This window comes from Hemicordylus capensis, chromosome 4 (assembly GCF_027244095.1).
Source record: "Hemicordylus capensis ecotype Gifberg chromosome 4, rHemCap1.1.pri, whole genome shotgun sequence".
Classification (NCBI taxonomy): Eukaryota; Metazoa; Chordata; class Lepidosauria; order Squamata; family Cordylidae; genus Hemicordylus; species Hemicordylus capensis.
In genome coordinates this window covers 207,081,953-207,101,277 of record NC_069660.1, presented here as the reverse complement: position 1 = coordinate 207,101,277, position 19,325 = coordinate 207,081,953, and the positions used below count along the sequence as shown (strand labels likewise).

Genomic DNA, 19,325 nt, shown 5'->3' with positions numbered 1-19,325 from the left:
CACCAACAAGCAAATATTCTAAATTGGTTCCAGAATTACAAGATATAGTCTTGTGCCTCTGATGTAATAGATCTACATTGGTTCTCCACCCCAAAGTTATCATCATTGTACCAAGGTGAGAAACACACATAAGCCACTAGTATACTGTCCTAAACTCCATCCTTCCCTCAATGAATCTTGGGATTTGTAGTTGGATGTGCAGTCTGACAGGATTTCTTAGAGATCCTTACATCATGGGATGCCATGTTAAATCAGTTTCAGTTTGCTGGTTAAACATGTCAAACCAGCTTCTGTAAGGATGTGCTAAGTGAAGTGATATCTTAATAAACCAAGGGAGTTTAACTTTAATTAGACATAAGAATGCAATATTGGAAGGGTGCTACACATCAGAACATCAGAACTACTGTCAAAAGCAAGCATTTCCCCCTCTCTGCACTGTATCAGTTCAGGCTTCGTTGCTATGGTAGCTGGGGGAAGGCCTCAGGTCAGCATGCTCTCAGCCACTCTGCAGTCTTCCCTTGAGAGGGTGACTCCAGGCTCTCTTTGCAGCCATTGCCTCCCTCACATCAGTTTTTCCACAACACAAGCCATCTTTCTTTGCCCCTATCTGGAGCTATGTACAAGCTGGCCCGGGAGCCCAGACAGCTGCATTTGATGAGGCAGCTCCTCCAGGCCCCTTTGCCTGCCGTGGGGGTGGGGGAAAGCTTTCACTTCCTCGATTAATCATGGCTGTGGTGGGTCAGTAGGAGGCAAGGAGCCGAGGAGGAAACTCATCATCATCTCTCGGCCTGCCTGTGAAATCATCCAGATTTCAACCCAAGGCTGCACTCTCATGAACAAACAACATATGCTTCTCCAAGGACAGCACACCTGTACTGTTTGCATGTGTTCAGTTACAGGCCAGATCATACTTTGTTATGCTCCAGGAGAACCACGGCCCAAGATAACAACCCCTGCTAACTTGGCAAAGAGGCACCTTTTAACGTGGTGATTCTCTTTATTTAGCAGGGGGAGAGTAACTGGCCCTATCCACCCACAGCACAATATCTCCAGTGATTGTTGCTGGTGTGTATCTTATGTTTCTTTTTAGATTGTGAGCCCTTTGGGGACAGGGAGCCATCTTATTTGTTTGTTATTTCTCTGTGTAAACTGCCCTGAGCCATTTTTTGAAGGGTATAGAAATCGAATCAATAATAATAATAATAGCAGCAGCTTTACGCCTGAGGCAGGACACAAAATGCTGCCCCCTTCCCTTTTTTCAAGTGGCAGCCGGGAACATTTTGCTGCTCTGCTAGTGCACAAACAACTGCTCCTTGAAATGACCAAGACACCTTGCCTTATGGAAGGACCGCCCCGAGGACAAGGATCATGCACATTGATCTCCTGTGAAGCTCTCCTTCAGCTGGCCATGCGTGTATGCAGTTTCTATTCCTTTCAAGAGGGTTTGCACAGAACTTCAATTCATCTCCCACTATGTTGCCATTCATGGCAATTCCAAACAACCACACACCCCAATAAATGACATCTTGCCTCATGGTAAGGCTGCCTCTCTTGTCATGCCCCTATGAACAAATGGATTTGGACTGGAGGTGTGTGCTCCTTCCTTTTCCTCCCCTGCTTAAACCCCTTTCTTGTCCTGAGCAGCACAGTTGTTTAAAAGGCATTCAGGATGTTTAAGTCTAAATGGGTGGAAACTGATGGAAATCAGTCTGTGAACATGCTTTGAGGTCATGAGAGTCAGTGTGGTGTAGTGGTTAGAGCATTGGGCTGTGACTGGGAAACTCAAATGCAAATCCATGGTCATCCACTAAACTCACTGGATGACTTTCGGCAAGTCACTTATCTCTCAGCCCAACCTACTTCACAGGGTTGTTATGAGGATAAACATTATCATGTCCACCGCTCTGGGCTCCTTGGAGGAAGAGTGGGATATAAATGTGAAAATGGTCGTTTTTCCTTCCCTGGCCACGTTGGAGAGCTCCTCTGGATGGGGGATAGATGCTTCAATCAATCTTTATTACGGTCATGAACCAGCATATGGGATGGGCGCTTTGTTTTTATGGAAGCACTGTCATGGGGAGGTGCTTAAAAGCGGGAGTGCTTTAGAGCATTTGAAGATTCCTGTCATTTTACCCAACTTTCCCTTCCCCGTCAAATCCAATAGCCCATATCTTCCATTTTTCTTCTCTCCCAAAAGGATCTTTCCTCTACCATTCAAAACAAAACAAAACAAAAACTTAAGTGAGGAGTTAAAGCAGCTCCAGCTACTTCAAAGGGGAGGGGTTATCTCTCTCTCTCCCTCCGCTCCTTTTTGGTCCGATTTTGTAGGCTGCTGGGATCGATTAGGACTCTTTCCGAGGAGATCAGCCCCGCCCTTTCCAGCTGTTGGAGCGAGAAGCGAGAGTTTGGGTTTGACTGTCTTTTTTTGTTGCTGTTGTTGCTGCGATCAGCCTGGAGCGGGGCGACGGGGCGAGCAAGGATAACGGCGAGGTCTCTGACAGCCCTCGAGGCAGGAGAAGGTGCGAGGGTTAGAAACTCGCCGCTTGCTCCAGAGGTAGACAAAATCTCTCTGTCCTGAGTGGGAAAGGAAGGAATCGTTGAACCGCTCCGCCCCTTTTGTCCAGAAAGTCAGCTTGGATTCGCTTCCAAGGAAAGCAGCCGGAAAACAAGCCTCACTATATCCCAATTCCCAGAGCTATAGAATCCGGAATGCAGGGGGAAAGCAAAGAAGAACTTGTTCTCCCTTTCTCTCATTTCGATTGTTTATCAGTCCATCCATGCACTTTTTCTCCAGGCAGTTCTCATTATTAACCTTTGTGATCCATTCCTCCGACAACTGCTCCCTTTATTCTGCTCACGCTTTTAAAAATAAGAATCTTTAATTTCATCTGATCTGATCGATATTTACCTTTTATTCCATCCTAGCCCTTAGAGGAAACGGAATGGGGCAGCGGGAAGAAGTGTATCCCCACCTCCCGCCTTCTTGATTTTCTTCCACGTGTTGAATTCAGGATTCGGAAACAAACCCCAAAGTCAAGCGTGGGGGCTCACCCCACCCCCACCCCGCTTTTGGGTTTGTTGTGTGTCTTTTTTGCAATAGGGATATTGCAGCAAGAGCTTTGTCTTGCTTGCAAAACAGCAGGAAGATCAGATTGCAAAAGTAAGAAGAGAAACCTTTTTTTTAAAAAAAGAACACAACCACAACCCACTTCTTCGGCCTGATCTTGGAAATCAGTTGTTTATAAATAAATAATAATAAAAAAAAAACCACCCACCCCCAAACCTTAAAGTGCAAAAGAGAAAAGGGGCCGAGCTATTGTCAATTCGCTCGACGGCTCCCCTATCCCATCCCATGCTTGTGACACGCAGCGGCGGCTGCTGCAAAGTAACGCAACTGTAAAGGCGGCGGCGGCGGCGGCAGCAGAAGAGGAGGAGAAGCCGCGGGGAGCTGGGACTTCCCTTCTTCTGCCTGGGCAGAGACAGAACGCGCGGGAGGCGCTTGGCCGCCTCGCTTAGAGCTGAGGGAGCGCGTTGTGCTCGACCGCTTTGCCTGGGGGGCAGATGGTGGGTCCCTCTCCGCTTCTCCCCCACGAGTAAGTGGCGCAGCTGGCGGACAGAGGAGGTTGCCCCCTCCCGTCCCCTGGCGCCAGCCGTGGTATGCGCGGCGGGCAGCGGCGGGATGGCTTCGGCCGTGTTTGAGGGCACTTCGCTGGTGAACATGTTCGTGCGGGGCTGCTGGGTGAACGGCATCCGGAGGCTCATTATCAACCGGCGCGGGGACGAGGAGGAGTTCTTCGAGATCCGCACCGAGTGGTCGGACAGAAACGTCCTCTACTTGCACCGCAGTTACTCGGACCTGGGCCGCCTCTTCAAGCGCCTCCTCGACTCCTTCCCGGAGGATCGCCCCGAGCTGTCACAGTCCCCCTTGCTCCAAGGTTTGTCGGGCGTCTCTCTCTCCCTCCCCCGCCCCGTCCTCTTTCTCATTCCGCCACTCGCTCGCATTCCTTGGCGAGTGTCGCCACTAACTCACGCAGAAGGAAGTTCCCTGGAAATCCGTGGCGCTTCCTTCGACGGAAATGGGTCCAGGATCGGGGCGTGGGGTGGAAACCTTTTCACCCCGTTTCCCTTTGAATCCTGCTACTCGGGCTTAATTAGAAGCTGGCTTCTAATATTCAGGGCGCAATGACGGCACTGGGCGTGGTGGGGGGGGTGAGGGAGGGCACAGAAGGGGCGAAGTGCATTTCTGGGTGGGCGCGCAGTGTCCCACATGTTATTTCTCTGAACTGCGGGGGACGGGGTGGGGTGGGGGCAAAGTACTTGGCTCGGATGCTTGCCCCCACGCCGGAGCCCCCCTTGTCAGTGCGATCCCTTGTAATATAGAAAGATAACTAACAAGGAAAGAAAGCTTTCTACGCGTGGGCAAAGTCCCTTTCCAGCAGCAGGGCTTAATTAGAGCCAGGGCTCAGTCCATGCACTAGTTTGTGATTTATAACTGGGACATGTGAGTACTGTAACAATAAAGAAATGAGTGCCTCTGAGCATGTGGAAAGTACATTCCAGCAGTGGGGCTTGTTTGGAGCCAAGGCTCGCCAAAACTTGGCCGTGGGACTGTTTTGGACACTAGAGTTTATGCCCTTGAATATGTGCAATAATAAAGAACAGAGCACCTTTGAGCTTGTGGAAAGTGCCCTCTGTACTTCCAGCCATGAGTGTCTCTAGGGCAGAAGTCTGACCAAAGAAGAAGTCAGAGGACTTGATTCTAGCGGACAGTCACTTCCCCTTTTATAGATTAATTACTGCTCGTTATGGTGTGTGTGAATTGGTGTTTTGGCTTGGTCTTTGTTTTTTGTTTTACTGTTGAATGAATAGACTGTGCGGTGTTTGTTTTATAGGACTGCAAGATTACATTCCTAAAACCAAGAGACAGTGTACCTGTGGCAGCTGCTCTTTGGGGAACCAAAGTTTATTAACTAAATTTGTTGAGACCTACCTGCTCTGTTCTCTCTTTGGGCACTTCTAGACTTTCTAGACTAGACCAGAGTTTTTTCAAGGTGCCAAACCAGAAGGGGCGGTGGGGGGGAGTAAAAGGAATAGGTAATTGTTAGTGAAGGAGTTTGGTTTGTTCCACCCCCACCCCCGTTGCCAACCAGTGACTGCCCATCTGCATTGATTATTTTTACTCCTTTGGACTACTTCATCAGTCCACGTGTAGCTTGTGCCTGTTGGTTGTGCTGATTCAAGCAAATATTTGTGCTGAATCAGCACTTATCAGCATTTATTCTGTGTAAACAGTCCTTACAGCAGGAAGTACGAGGCAGGTAACTAAATTAAGATAAGAGAAACTTGCCCAATACTAGCCAATGAGTCTGTGGCAGAAATGGGAAGCTAATTTTCAGAGTATCCTGCCTTGGGGCAGGATTTCTTAGTCCTTATCCTGAATGCTCAGGAGAGGTAATAAATGTCTCTATCTAAAATAAGTAACCCCTTAAAAAGACCCCCCCCCCAAAAAACCTTCACCTATATCGGGCAGCAGCGATATAGGAAGATGCTGAAAGGCATCATCTCATATTGCGCGGGAAATGGCAATGGTAAACCCCTCCTGTATTCAACCAAAGAAAACCACAGGGTTCTGTGGTCGCCAGGAGTCGACACTGACTCGACATCACACTTTACCTTTAAAAACCTTACCCCAGTCTTCTAAAACCTATCTGAAATGATCAGGTCTTACAGTGAGTGGAATCACGTTCAGGCTTAAAATTTCTTAAGTCTTCAGTGGAAGGAATAAGACTCTCTCTTCATGTGGTCCCAGAGATGGCTTGTGCCCAGGATGCTACAAGTAATCAGTAGAGATGGTAGACTGGTCCCCCAAATTATCCTGTTCCTGTCTAGAATTGGTCCTCCATAATCTGTATTGAACAAATCCTCCAAATAATAAAGATAGCTTCATATAAAGATGATACTGGGTTTTGCACTTCCTGACTCTGTAATTCAAATATGATAACTACATTGGCAAGTTTTACATTTGGTTTTTAGATTATTCCACCACAATTTTTTCTGAGGAAAATTTTCCACCCCAGATATTTGTGTTGAAATTATTGGATAATGAGGAACAACATATCTTTGGGCATGCTGAAAAGCCGTATATGTTAATATATCTCACTGTGCTTTAATTTTAAAAAAATATATGATTATTTAAATCTGTTATACTGTTGAGTTATCATGTTAAGAGATTTACATGTGTTCCTATATAATTTCCAAGTGAACTTTGAATTTGTTTGCAATATAACATTTAAACCAGTGTGTTTGTTTATCGTCCCACAATAAAATAGTTCCATTCAAGTGCTTGACTACTTGAAACATTTTGAGATATTTTTGCAGCTTGTAAAATTAATATGGTACACATTTTATGGAGTGTGTGTGTGTGTGTGTGTGTGTGTGTTTGTAAATAGGGTGTCAAATCAAATTACAATCTGTTTAGGTTTTGGGGGAAATTTGTATATTAAACATTTCTGAGAAAACCTTTTAATGAAAATTTGATGCAAATGAGGAAAAATTGCATGGAAGAAATTTTTAGAAAACCACATTACACTCTGCTCCAATTTCTCCTGGAGTGGGGGGAAGCTTCCATTAGCTTCTGTAGGAACTTCCTTCCTAGGAGAAATAAATATACCCCACTCCCCCAGCAAACATACAAGGGCCAAATGCTGCATTGATCATACTATGTAGTGTGCTCCTGGTTGACATCAGCTCTCCAGAGTTTCAAACAGGGGTCTTTCTCAGCATAGCACAGTTGGAGTGGGTTCTGGGACAAGTAGAAAAGACAGACCCCTGCTTCCCAGGCCATCTGCCTTACACTACTCTCCCCATATCTTTGCTGCAGAAGAACTTTAAGGGTCATGGTGAAAAACAAAAACACTAGGTGACATACAGAGCAAGAATGCCCTGGTGGAGTGAGAGAGCAGCCTAACAGAATTTCCCAACTAACTGCAGCAGTTTTGGATGCCCTCCCCTTCCCCAGGAAGCTCTCTGTGCCACCTGTAAATATGTTCCTGAGGAACACATGTCTCTGTATGTCAGCCATTCTCCTCACACCTTTTCTCTTGCTCCTTTGTAATGATATCATACACTCACCATGCACAGGAGTGAAGAACGAGCTGTCACCCAGCCACTGGGCCTCCCCACCCTCAGGACCCAGGAACATCTGCCTCGCTCACTGGTGGAGCCTGACCGCCGGTGGCCTGTGTGCAGTGGCGGCCCCACTGATCCTGCCCCCGCATCTGACCTCAGACGTGGGGGCGTGGTCTGGCTCCCGAATGGCACCTTGAGGTTCCATTCGGGATTTGGAGTTTGACTTAGTTTAGTGATCCCTTCAGGAGCTAAACTAAGGCTGGCGCAGCTAGGAATGGCTCTTCCTTGCAGGAAAGAACCGCTCCTGTCTGCACTGCAAATGCAGCACCAGCCTTTTAACTCCTGAAGGGGCCGCACGGCCCCCACTCAGGAGCTAAACCTGCACCCCTGTGTATGCCGTCAGACACGGGGGGGGGGGGTGTCGGGGCCACGAGGTGCGGCCCCTGATTGGGCATGGCCCAGGTTCTTTGAACTTGTTGGCCCAATGGTGGCTCCGCCCCTGGTCCTGCCTTGTTTAATTATACTGTATCAACACCCATTTATATCTGTCCCTGGAGTTGCTAGGGATTGAACCAGGGGTCTTCTACATGCAAAGCATGTGCTTCGCCATTGAGCTGTGGTCCTCTTCCAGTGTGTAGTTTGGCTATATGTCCATCATGAGCTATCCAGAAAAAAGTGGGGATGTGAAGAAACTTCCTGAGAAAATTGTGTGACATTTCTCCTTGAGTGGAATGCTGGAATTTGGAGATCACTTCAGTTTCTCCTTAGGGAACTGTGAAAATTCTGCAATGCAGAGAGAATTTCTACTTTGGAGAAATGACTCTGCATTCTCTGTACGTAGAAAATTGGCACACTAAAGCAGATAGTTGCCCAGGACTGTGCAACTCTGGCCTTACAGCTGTTTTTGGACTACAACTCCCATCAACCCTGACTATTGGCCACTGTGGCTGGGAATGATGGAAGTTGTAGTCCAACAATGGCTGGAGTGCCAGAAGTTGTTCATTCCTGCTCTAACGTATAATCCTTTTCCCTGACATAGCAGTTATCTAGATGTGGAGGGATCTGATTTGGGGGAATCTCCCACCTGCCTTCTGAAGTGCTACTGTCCCAGGACACCTTTTTCTGAACTGACTTTAATCATGACTTGCTATAGAAAACAGTTACTTGTTGATAATAGCACATTCAGTGGCAGCCAGACTTAAAAACTCTTCTTTATTCTGGCAAATTATTTTGGGTTGCTCCAGTTGGGATTTGACATCCCTGACTTGATACATTCCAGCTATGGTATGGGACTTTGGGAGGCACATTTTAATGCACTTTTTGGTAGTGCCAATCATCCCACTCCTGAGTCAGAGCTTTCAGTTGAAAGTACTCAGAATAGGCCCCCAGTATTGATTGCAGAGGTCAAACAACTTATTGATCAATTTAAGAATGGCAAAGCCCCTGGAAAAGATTTTATCCCAGTTAAGATTATCAAGGCTAATCCCGAGTGGTGGGCACAAGTGTTGGCAGCCTTATTTACCTATATTATTATTATTTATTACATTTATATCCCGCTCTTCCTCCAAGGAGCCCAGAGCGGTGTACTGCATACTTGAGTTTCTCTTTCACAACAACCCTGTGAAGTAGGTTAGGCTGAGAGAGAAGTGTCTGGCCCAGAGTCACCCAGCTAGTTTCATGGCTGAATGGGGATTTGAACTCGGGTCTCCCCGGTCCTAGTCCAGCACTCTAACCACTATACCACGCTGGCTCTCTATATAAACAACTCAGCCCATATTCCAGAAGATTGGGGTCTGGCAATTGTGGTACTTATCTTTTAAAAGGGATATAGGAATGTTCCATTTAATTACAGACTCACAAGCCTACTTAATATTATTAACAAAATGTATGCTAGGCTATTAAATCAGAAACTCATGGACTGGTTGGAGCAGGAGCAATTCCTGGAAGATGAGCAGGCAGGTTTTAGACCAGGGCGTTCTACGATTGACGACTGTCTGGTCATACAACACCTAGTTGAGAAATATACAAGATCCCCCAAATCTACCTTATTTGCCACATCCATAGATTTTAAGGCAGCATTTGATTCAATTTCTCAAGTACACCTATGGTCCAGTCTCTGTAGCACCTCGATTGATAAGAGGCTCTTGCTGTTGCTGATCAAATTGTATGATAATACAAGCCTTAGAGTGAGATGCAATCAGCGGGGTGTGTGTGTGTGTGTGTGTGTGTCAAGCAGGGGTGCATCTTGGCCCCTTCCTTGTTCAATATCTATGTAAAGTCTTTAATCAAGTGCCTGCAGGGCTTAGATATACACACCCACTGTTGGCAGATAGATGGCTTCCTGTACTTGTATATGCGGATGATGCGGTCTTTTTGTCCCTGTCACAAGTGGGGATGAGAAAAGCTCTTAACGCCTTAGCCCACTATTGCAAGGAAGAGCAACTGGATATTAATTATCAGAAAACCAAAATCTTGGCCTTCTCCAACAGGAGGGAAAAATATAAATGGAGGATTGACAATCACAACATAGAGCATGTTAAATGTTTTAGGTATTTGGGGGCCATATTTTAGGAATCTAGGACAAAGACCGCTCAAATCAGTTATGCTGCTGCTCAGGCACAGAGAAGTGTGCCAGCAATTCTCAGCTTCCACAGGTGGCAAGGAAGGTTGTTCATTCCGGCTGCCATCAACTTATTCAAGGCAAAGTCAGTGGCTCAAATGTTATATGGGGCTCAGCTGGGACCCTATGCTAACTACTCTCTCCTGGAGTGGGTCCAAGCCAGGTTCCTAAGAACATTATATATGACCCCCAAATGTATCTCTAATGCCACTCTGAGATTGGAATTGGGTGTTATCTTGAAAGAGGCCAGAGCTTGGTATCTAATACTAATAAACTGGGCAAGAATACACTTATTGCCCTCTAGTCTCCTTCCCTTTTTACTATTATATAGGCACTGCTTGAACTGGTGGGAGAACTGTGTCAGGAAACTCTATACCTATGGTCTTTCACCTGAGGCAATCCTCTCTGGGGGTTTGGTCAGCTCCAAATAACTTATTAAATGAAGGATCTGGGATACTGAGTTTCAGAAAGACCTTTCAAGGACATCTAGGCCATTCCACCTGCTCAGTGGTGGGATGAGAACTCACTCAGCAGATTATCTATTCCTCCTTACTTTCCCTAAACATAGGTGGACCTTCTCGAGGGCCCATATGCATGCCCTCCCTTTGGAACCTTTGGCTGGTAGGTATAGTAGAATTCCAACTGAGCAGAGATATTGCCCCTGTAACTCTGATGAGATTGAGTCAGTTGCAAATGTGCTCCTATGGTGTGTCTTTTATATAGATCTTAGGTGAAGGTTAATTGACCCTCTTTTACATAATCTGCCAGGTCCAGACAAATTCTACATCAAATATTTGCTTATAGATGTGAATTAGTCTATCACACACAGAGTTGCAAAATTTTGTTGTTCTGCAGTACAAGTTCGTTGCACTCTGCTCGCTAATGGTTAGATCCAGTGTATAGCTGTGTTGTTAATATGGCTATATTTAAAATTTTATATTGTTTTAGAAGTTGTGTTATTGGTCAAAGACCGTAATAAAGACTGACTGACTGACACATGCAGTGTGGAAGGTTGCCTTATCCTTCTTATTCTTAGAAAACCTTTCAGGGGAGTCAAAGGATTGGAGCACACATGGCATGTAGTTCTGTAATTCTTGTTCAAGACATGTCTTTTCTTCAGCAGAAGTAAAAGCAGCCTAGGAGGAACCGTTTTCAGCAGAAAAGCTACATGATAGGAAAGAGTTCAGAAGCCCCTTCCCCAACATTAGCGTACCACTTCAGACTGCCTCAGCAGCTCAATTGTATGTGGGGGCGTGGCGGGGGGGAGAAAAATCACAGTATGTAATGTGTAGTTCTGCCCAAAGGCAGTCAAAACAGTAGTGAGAAGGACCCAATCACCTTGTTCATTTGAGGAGAGGCTATAAAGTGAACAGTGGATTGACTGAAGCCAAATGCCACCAACTGAATGGGCATGATTGCCCCGTGTGACACCGCGTGGCGTCATTTGTGCACATGCCAACCGGATGTCAGGAAGAGAAAGAAGTGCTACCAAGGCACATTGAAACACTGGGCAGGCGGGAGGGGATCTGTTGTCATAGTCTGGCTCCGATTACTGGGAAACTAAACTGGGCAATCAAGCTCTATGCATGAAGACTGGGGCTTTCCGCTAAAAACCTCTGAGTGCAATTAAAGATAGGCAAGGAGATGTGATGTGTGGGATCTTTTCAGACTTAAAAGCCTGGATGGCTCCCTCTGTTTCACCAAATTGAAACACTGTGGATGCAAAGGCTGTTGAAGGTACTGCTGGTTACTGCAACTAAACTAACACTTCGCCCCTCCCCACACAAAGCCTGGCCCTGTGCTTTGTGGTATCATCCTGCAGGAAACTGTGAGACAGCAATCAGTATTTGTGGGGTGACCCTGAAAATCCCTTAAGACACTAACAGAGCATGCTGGGCATCATTGATTTGGGGATGGCAAATCTACTACCAACAGGCATTATTTGGAACCCACTTTAAAGCACTCCATACAGTGGTTGTAATCAAAACCCTTGATTACATTGAGACTGTTTTCACGAGCAGCCAAGCCTGGGCTTGAGAACTGCCAGGATCCACACAGATCCTGGTGGCCCCATAGCGCCAAACCCAGCACTGAAGCCCAGCTCTTAGCTGAGGTTAAGGGCACAAATGCACGCTTAACCCGGCTGCTGGAATCATGAGTCAGCACAAGCTGCTTGCTACAGAGATGGGTGCCTAGAGTACCCAACCCATCCCCTGGGGGAATCCCTTAGTGGACCAAGTTTGGCTTGCAGTGCACTGTGGGATACTCGGAGGCTGGGATAACGAGACCCTCTGTTGAGCCGTGCTGCTGGAAGCAGTGCCGATAGTCATCCATGCTGCTCCTGGCATCGCAGGTCGAGTGGGTGCATAGCTTGCATGCAGCCGGGGCTAAAAGTGGTTGTGTGTGGGAAAGTTGGTTGAACCCTGCCTTCCCCCTGCCTGCCCGACTATGCACATGCTCATAGCCCTATTATGGTGTACGAGTGCACAGATGTCTGTACACTTGGACATGTTTTTCTGTGAATGACTCTATTACTACCACTACAACACATATCGTATGTACTGTTTTCCAACATTCCAGCATTCAATGTTCTTGTGTTCGTTTTAAAAGTGAACCTGAGTACACATCCCTCAAATGCATGGTACTGATAAGAAGCATTCTGCTGCACCTGTGTTCAGCATAATGTGTAGATAACTGTACCTGAGTACAGATCTGTACCTGTGTATACTGTACACTCGTATGAGTGTTCAACATCAAGTCTGAATAGGGCTCAAGTGTTAAGCTGTTAAAATAGAACAAGCTTTCCTGGTGGATTGGGCACTGCCCTACATACCACTCCAAGCCTTCCTTTTCCAGTCTTTGTGTTGGCATTATGAAAAGAGCCCTAAAATGTGGGTTATCTGAATAGTTTGCCACAGGATAACTGCTACCACATGGAGCACTTTCAGTTGGTTACCATATGGCAACCATCCAATGTAGAATAGCCCACCATGAGGGAGTATGTGTGATCTGGATTAGGACCATAGTGGTTGTGTGGGGGGAGAGGCTTTAACTCATTGCCCTTGCCATGGTAATGATCCAGATCAGGTACCCTCATGGCTGCTATTTGATAAGAGAAAAAACAACAACACCTCCCATTAGCACCAGTGGGAGCTTTCCCCCCTATAAAATAGCAACTGCATGCAATGGGTGGTCCAGATCGGTATGTGGTGGTGCAAAAGAGTTAAAAACCCCTCCTCCCACCCTGGTCTTGATCTGGATCAGCCCTCCCTCTCCACAACGACTGTCTTTAAAAAGTTAAACCCATTAGCTCTGATTACAGATCGATTATTCAAATTATAATTAAAATTAGTCATAAAGCACAGTTCACATATACGGACTGATTGGGAGTGGCAGTCATTTGTTGACTTGCAAGTGTGAAAGAGGAACACAAATTAATTGCCAGAAATGGAACTTTCAAACTACCCTCCTACGTCAATTCAAACACATTATTTTTAGTGGAGTGTGGAGCCACTGCTAGGCTTGCCTCCAGTGCCAGTTTAAAAACAGATCCTTCTATGGGGGTGGGGTGGATCAGTACACAACTACTGCTGTTTGGGCAGTCATAGCAAACTGTTCTTGAGCTGATGCAATCTTGCAAATGGTGTCATCCATATGTCCACTCTTCTTCAGAGTGAGGGCACCAGTTAATAATTGACACAGCCCCATGATCCTGACCAGGTCACATTCTCACTGGCAGACTCACACGTGGCAGCCACTTTGCACTGAGACCAGTTGTATGAGCCACTTTGTCTACTGAGTCATCCCATGATGAGAGGTCAAGTGATGCATGTTTGTATATGAACTAACCCAGGGTTACCTGGTGATGGTTGGCAAGGCAAGCTACTGAGTAGCCAACCTGAAGATCAGCCTGTCTGTGCCTCTTGAATATGTAGGCCAGAAGCTGGTGGAATACTCTGCCTTGGAGCTGACTTTTACATGTTTCCTTCATTCTTGTAATCACCAGTGTTCTTCACCCTCTGCCTCTTATTGTATTTGGGCCCTACATATTTGTAGTATTTCATTTTTCTCTGCTTCTGTCACACAATCTTTATTCAATTGTTTTGGACTGGTTTTTCTTTCCTTTTTTGATTGTGGAAAGGTTAAGTTATTTCCACATTTGTTTCTGCTTAGTTGACAGCAAGAGGCAGAAAGAGAATTTTGGCTGAGACTCGCTTTCTTGAAGTGGCCTCTGCAGACAACTCTGAAACATTGCTGCCGAAAGCCAGAGATTTGACTAGCCCGCCTCTCAGTAAATTATGGATGGTATTATGGATGATATTATGTGCTATGATAATGGGACATACAAAATAAGAAAGGTGACAAATTATTTTGAAATTTCTTTTGATAAGGCAATATGCATGCTTCTGAGTTACACAGAACTCTTCATTAAACGCAAAGAGTTTTGTGTAATATTTATTTTGTCCTTTGGATTTATTTAACATTTATTTTGTATGGTCCTTTGAATATTCTGTATAGTCCTTTGCTGAAAGTGATCAGTTCTATAACATATATACTCTTTCCTGTTCATAGAGTTGGTGTAGCACAGTGGCTAAAAGACTGAGCAATGGGTCAGGACCGTCTGGGTTTGGATCTCGCCTCTGCCATTAACTCACTGGGTAGCTGTGGCTCCCCAGTTGCAGTATGGGGATAATAATGCATAGGCTACTGGGTTATTGTGAGGATATGCAACAAGATAATTCATGTGAAGTGCTTTGAACACTTGAAAATGTTTTACAGATGCTAAGTATTTTAGGGGAAAGGATAGAGACTCTTTGCATTTGTACAGTATTTTCAAGTGTTCAGATTAAATGTCACTGAGAGTTTTCAGGCTTATAGGATGCCTAAGAACCCCTAAAGCCAACAGGCAAAGATTAAAATTCTTGCATAGTCACTTTTGTTAAGCAATTGTATTTGGATCTTTATGCGTTATGTTGTCACTGCACACTACTTCAACTACAATTAGAGTAATACTGTAATATTGTATACAGTGGCAGTGGGTTGGATCCAATGGTGTTGCATGTAGAAGGTGTCTTCCAGAAAGGGCTGCTTTATACCCCTCAATATAATGGTGCATGAGAGAAGTGAATCCAGAGATTCTTTCCCACTTGCACAAGAGCTTGTGCAACCTTTTGCACAAGCAGAAGCATCCACATTGCTCTGTTAAGGACTGTGCAAACCCTGGTGCAGGTTTTTTGTACATACATTTTCAGAACTGCACTAACAGCTACTTTCTTTCCACTCATAGTTCTTTGGGTTTTTTATTAATGTCTTTTAGTAGTCTCATTTATCATACAGTGGCTGACATCCAGACTAATGCTGCTCTAACACTGCATTTTCCATTGCACAATGTGGGAGGGAAGATTTTCAGTTGTCTTCTCTCTGCAGTCGCCTGTGCCCCCTGAAAGTATGTCCACGAGGATCCCCCAGCCCTCAGGGACATACTTTTGGTAGGCACAGGCAATTGCAGAGGAAAGGAGAGATCGTAAAAAATCCCAGCTCCCCCCATTGCACAAGAGAGAGTGTTGGTGTGCTGATGCAGCATTAGTCTGGATATCATCCCTGTTTTTCCTTTTTCTCATGGAATGAAACATATTTCCTGGGACTCAACAACAGCTGTCTAGCTGTGCAATTAGATATTCCAACATGATATGTCTAGTGAGTTTCTAATTTGCTTATTTGGTTTGATCCTTCAATCATTTTTCACTTACACCTGCAGAATTAGAGAGGACTTTGTATTTCAATTAAGAATAAAAGAAAAATTGAATTATAAGTTTGTCAAATGCCTCTCATTATTATGGGTCAGGTGCAGTGGTCCCTCTATCCCCCCACCCCCGGTGCAGAATGGGTTTTGATCAAAGCACTGTGTGCGCACATGCATTCAGAGTGGGGCCTTCCTAATTCACTCTGAGGGGATCTAAAATTAACTGAGCAGACATCAGAAAACTTGTGAGCATATGCATGTGCGCACACCTTAGAGGGAACAGTGGTCAGGTGTATGCAAAAAAAGGGAGGCTTAGACATTGTCATTGCCAGAATCTGGCAAGGATGCAACATACAGACACACACTGCACACCTTTTAGGATCCTTCTCAGTGAGGGCAGGCCATTCAGTGTCTGGGGGGGTAGAGGGCACTTTTGTTGTCCTTGCAGCAGTATTTTCAAGTGCAGCAACTTACTTTTCACCATAGGAGTAAATGGTAACAATTCTTTTGGGCATGTAAAAGATTAAAGTAGTGCATTCAGGGACACTAAACCTGCTCCTTTCTGCACAGCTTCACGCTTGGTTCGGTTCCTTAGCCATAATAGAGTATGACAGTATGTTAGGAACTGGTTTATACATAGATGTAGGTACTTAATTGAGCTCTTGTGAAAATCCTTGAGTCTGCTGCTGGTGTGAAGACCTATGGAAAGTATATTCTGAAAGAGTTACGGATTTCTGATTGTTCAGTACTTCTTATGTACCAGCATGGTGTACTGGCTAGAGTGCTGGACTAGGATCAGGGAGATCCGAGTTCAAATCCCCATTCAGCCATGAAACTAGCTGGGTGACTCTGGGCCAGTCACTTCTCTCTCAGCCTAACCTACTTGACAGGGTTGTTGTGAGGAAAAACCTAAGTATGTAGTACACTGCTCTGGGCTCTTGGAGGAAAAGCGGGATATAAAATGTAAAAATAAATAAATTATGTTACTAAGGGGCAGGGCTTATTCAGATGAGAGTCACTGTTCTGGCTAGCCATATGCAAGTGGAAGAGAAGTGCTCATGTAACTGGAGGGATTTTGAACAGCTGTACTCTAGCCAATCACCTGGCTTAACAGGCGGACCAGTGAAAAAGCAGCCAGCTGATTGGCTGCAGGAAATCTATTCAAAAAAGCCATGGTTGCATCATGAACACTTATCCCTTATTCCCACAGTGGTCTAGGATTGTAGCTGAAGAGATAGACACGTGTCCCAGCCTGCACTCTTTGTCATTCGCCAAGCTGAACACAGTCGCTTACCAGAAGTCTGATAACCCCATGTTTTGCTGCCTATCTGGATCTGCTGAAGAGGTGGTGGTGAGGAGGTTATTGGGCCATGAAGCACAGCTGGCGGGCCAGGTTCAGCTTGGCGAGTCCAAAGCAGTGCAAGCCAATCCTTGCTTATAACTCCCAACAGATTCGATAGCTTCTAAAGTGCCATCATGGGACTCATTGTTTTCCTATAACAGACCTGATGCTATTATTTAATAAGTTGTATAGACCTGGTCTGTTGTGTGATTGAAAATATGAGAGGCCTTGCTGAAATCTGAACCATGGCATTTTTATAATAAAGTAATGTTACACTACGGAATTACAGAATTAATGTTACATTACAGAATAACCACAAGGTTTCTCTGGAGTATTTCAAGATTATCACTGACACAAACATAATATGCAAATAACTCTGGTTTTCGTGTGTGAAGATCAGTGATAATAAATAATAAGGCTGTTCTCACAAGCAGCCTAACCCAGGCTAGGGCAGCCCAGCCTGCGTTAGGCTACTCATGTGCAGGACCGGGATTGTATCCTGGCACCGAGGTGTATCTAGCACCGAGGTGTATCCTGGCACTGCCGCAGCCCCTAACCCGCCTTATTGACCCGGCCTTTAGCCAGAGTTAGTTTAGCACAAGCACACCCATAACCTGGCAGCCAGGATCATGAGTTTGCTCGGGCTGCTTGCAGGCCGAGCAGACACAGAGACAGGTGCCTCCTAGAGCACCCATCTGATGGGGGAATCCCCCAATGCATCGTTCTTGCCACATAGTGCATTGTGGGATTCCTGTTTGCCAGGATGCATTGTCCTGGATGCATTGTCCCGGGAGAGCTGCTCACATTCATGGCGGAGCCACGTGGCCAGGAGACTGTGGGGAGGGCAAGGAGATCATCGGGGTGAGGGTGGGGGTGGGGAGGTAAGCTAAGCGCAGCCTTCCCCCCTACCTGCCCTGCCTCCGGTTGTGTGAATAGTCTTAATGTGTAATTCCCTGCTAACTGAGCAAAGAGGGATCTTTTAAATTAGTGACTCTCTTATCAGGGAGAGAGCAAGTGTCCCTCTTCAACCCAAGCACAGCATCCAGTGGTTGTTGCTAGTGTGTATCTTTATGTTTCTTTTTAGAAACATAAGCCATTTGAGCCATTTTGGGACAGAGAATAATATTATTTCTTTTCAATATAAACTGCTTTGAGAACTTGTTGTTGTTGTTGGAAAGTGGTGTATAATATCTCCAGTAGTCATCATCTGATTAACTGACATCTTATTGATTTTTGAGATTTTGAAAAATGAACCTCTGGTTCTCTTGGGTTTTTTTTAACATGAATGCTTGGGTGTGCCTGCCCCTAAGCTTCATACACAGCCATTATGTCTGGTGAAGAATAAGTCATAAATTTCCACAAAGTACCCAAGGAGGTAGTTCAGAGTTAGCGTATGATAATTTCCTCATGATGCTGTGACAACCACATTGGTTCATTTTTAAAATAATGCTAAACTTTGGTTTGGTGTTACATGAACAAATCTGTGTTCATTTGCTCCCTCCTCCCCCTTAGTTTTTTTATTCAAATCACACCCAGGTCAGGAGGCTGGAGAAGGAAGGGAGTTTAACCCATTCTACCTGTGCTGCTTTCCAAATTGATGTGTGTTTCCCACCATAGGGCAAATTGCTTCAGGGGACGCAGTTTAGATTAGGACAGTGGCATGAGCGGCAGGGGGGGGCAGGGTTAAACCCCTTCCCAAAGTGCCATGACCGAAATCCAATTTCGGTTCTCCTATTGTTTTTACCTTTGAAAAAACTATAGGAGCTTTTATCATGAATCTCCAAACATCGTCTAGTTTGGCCATAAGCCATCAAGCTCACTGGGTGATCTTAGGTGAGTATTCACACTTCTCTACTCTACCTCACACGGTTGTTGTGAGACTTCGAATAAGATAATGTATATGTATACCACCCTCCATTCCTTGGAGTAAGAGTGAATGCAGGTGCAACAATAACATTGATACTTTGGTGACTGTCAAGTTCCAGTAATTCGTATAAATCTAACCAAGAGCAGTACAGAAACCCCATTAACCAAACCTGAGTTACTTTAATCTTTTGCTTATGCAATCTAAATTTGCACTGCGTAGTAGGAGTTGGAAGTACTTTTGCTTGCTGTAGATGCTGTAAATACTCAGAAGAATTTGTTTGTTCTGCCACTTAGATACATTTTATGAAACACCTACACTTTGAGCTAAAATACTTACTCTTAAAAACAACAACAACTGTGTGGCCCTCCGAATGCTGTTTCCCTCCCTAATGTCAGAAAGACTGTCAGCGTTCTGTTTTGTGGCTGTAATTATTGCTTCTGTGCTCAACACACAAATAGTACTTTATGTACCATTGTGTTTATCTTCTAATTTCAGAAACAGCAAACCCCAGAGCAAACCCACACTATTTTCAAAGCTCTGCAGCATTAATGGTTCCGATGTAATAATTAGATAACACATCAATAAACACATTGTGCAGGGCCAGCCTGAGGAGGCCGGGGAAAGT

At 45.2% G+C, this 19,325-nt stretch overlaps 1 protein-coding gene across 1 annotated transcript in view; it reads left to right on the top strand.

Moving 5' to 3' along the window:
• The first annotated feature begins 3,384 nt into the window (after positions 1-3,384).
• Positions 3,385-19,325, top strand: part of PXDC1 (PX domain containing 1) — a 60,276-nt gene continuing 44,335 nt past the window's right edge. The window contains exon 1 of the mRNA XM_053250691.1: positions 3,385-3,935. Within this exon, the coding sequence (XP_053106666.1) occupies positions 3,680-3,935 (256 nt within the window). The 5' untranslated portion in view covers positions 3,385-3,679. The remainder of the gene's footprint in view (positions 3,936-19,325) is intronic.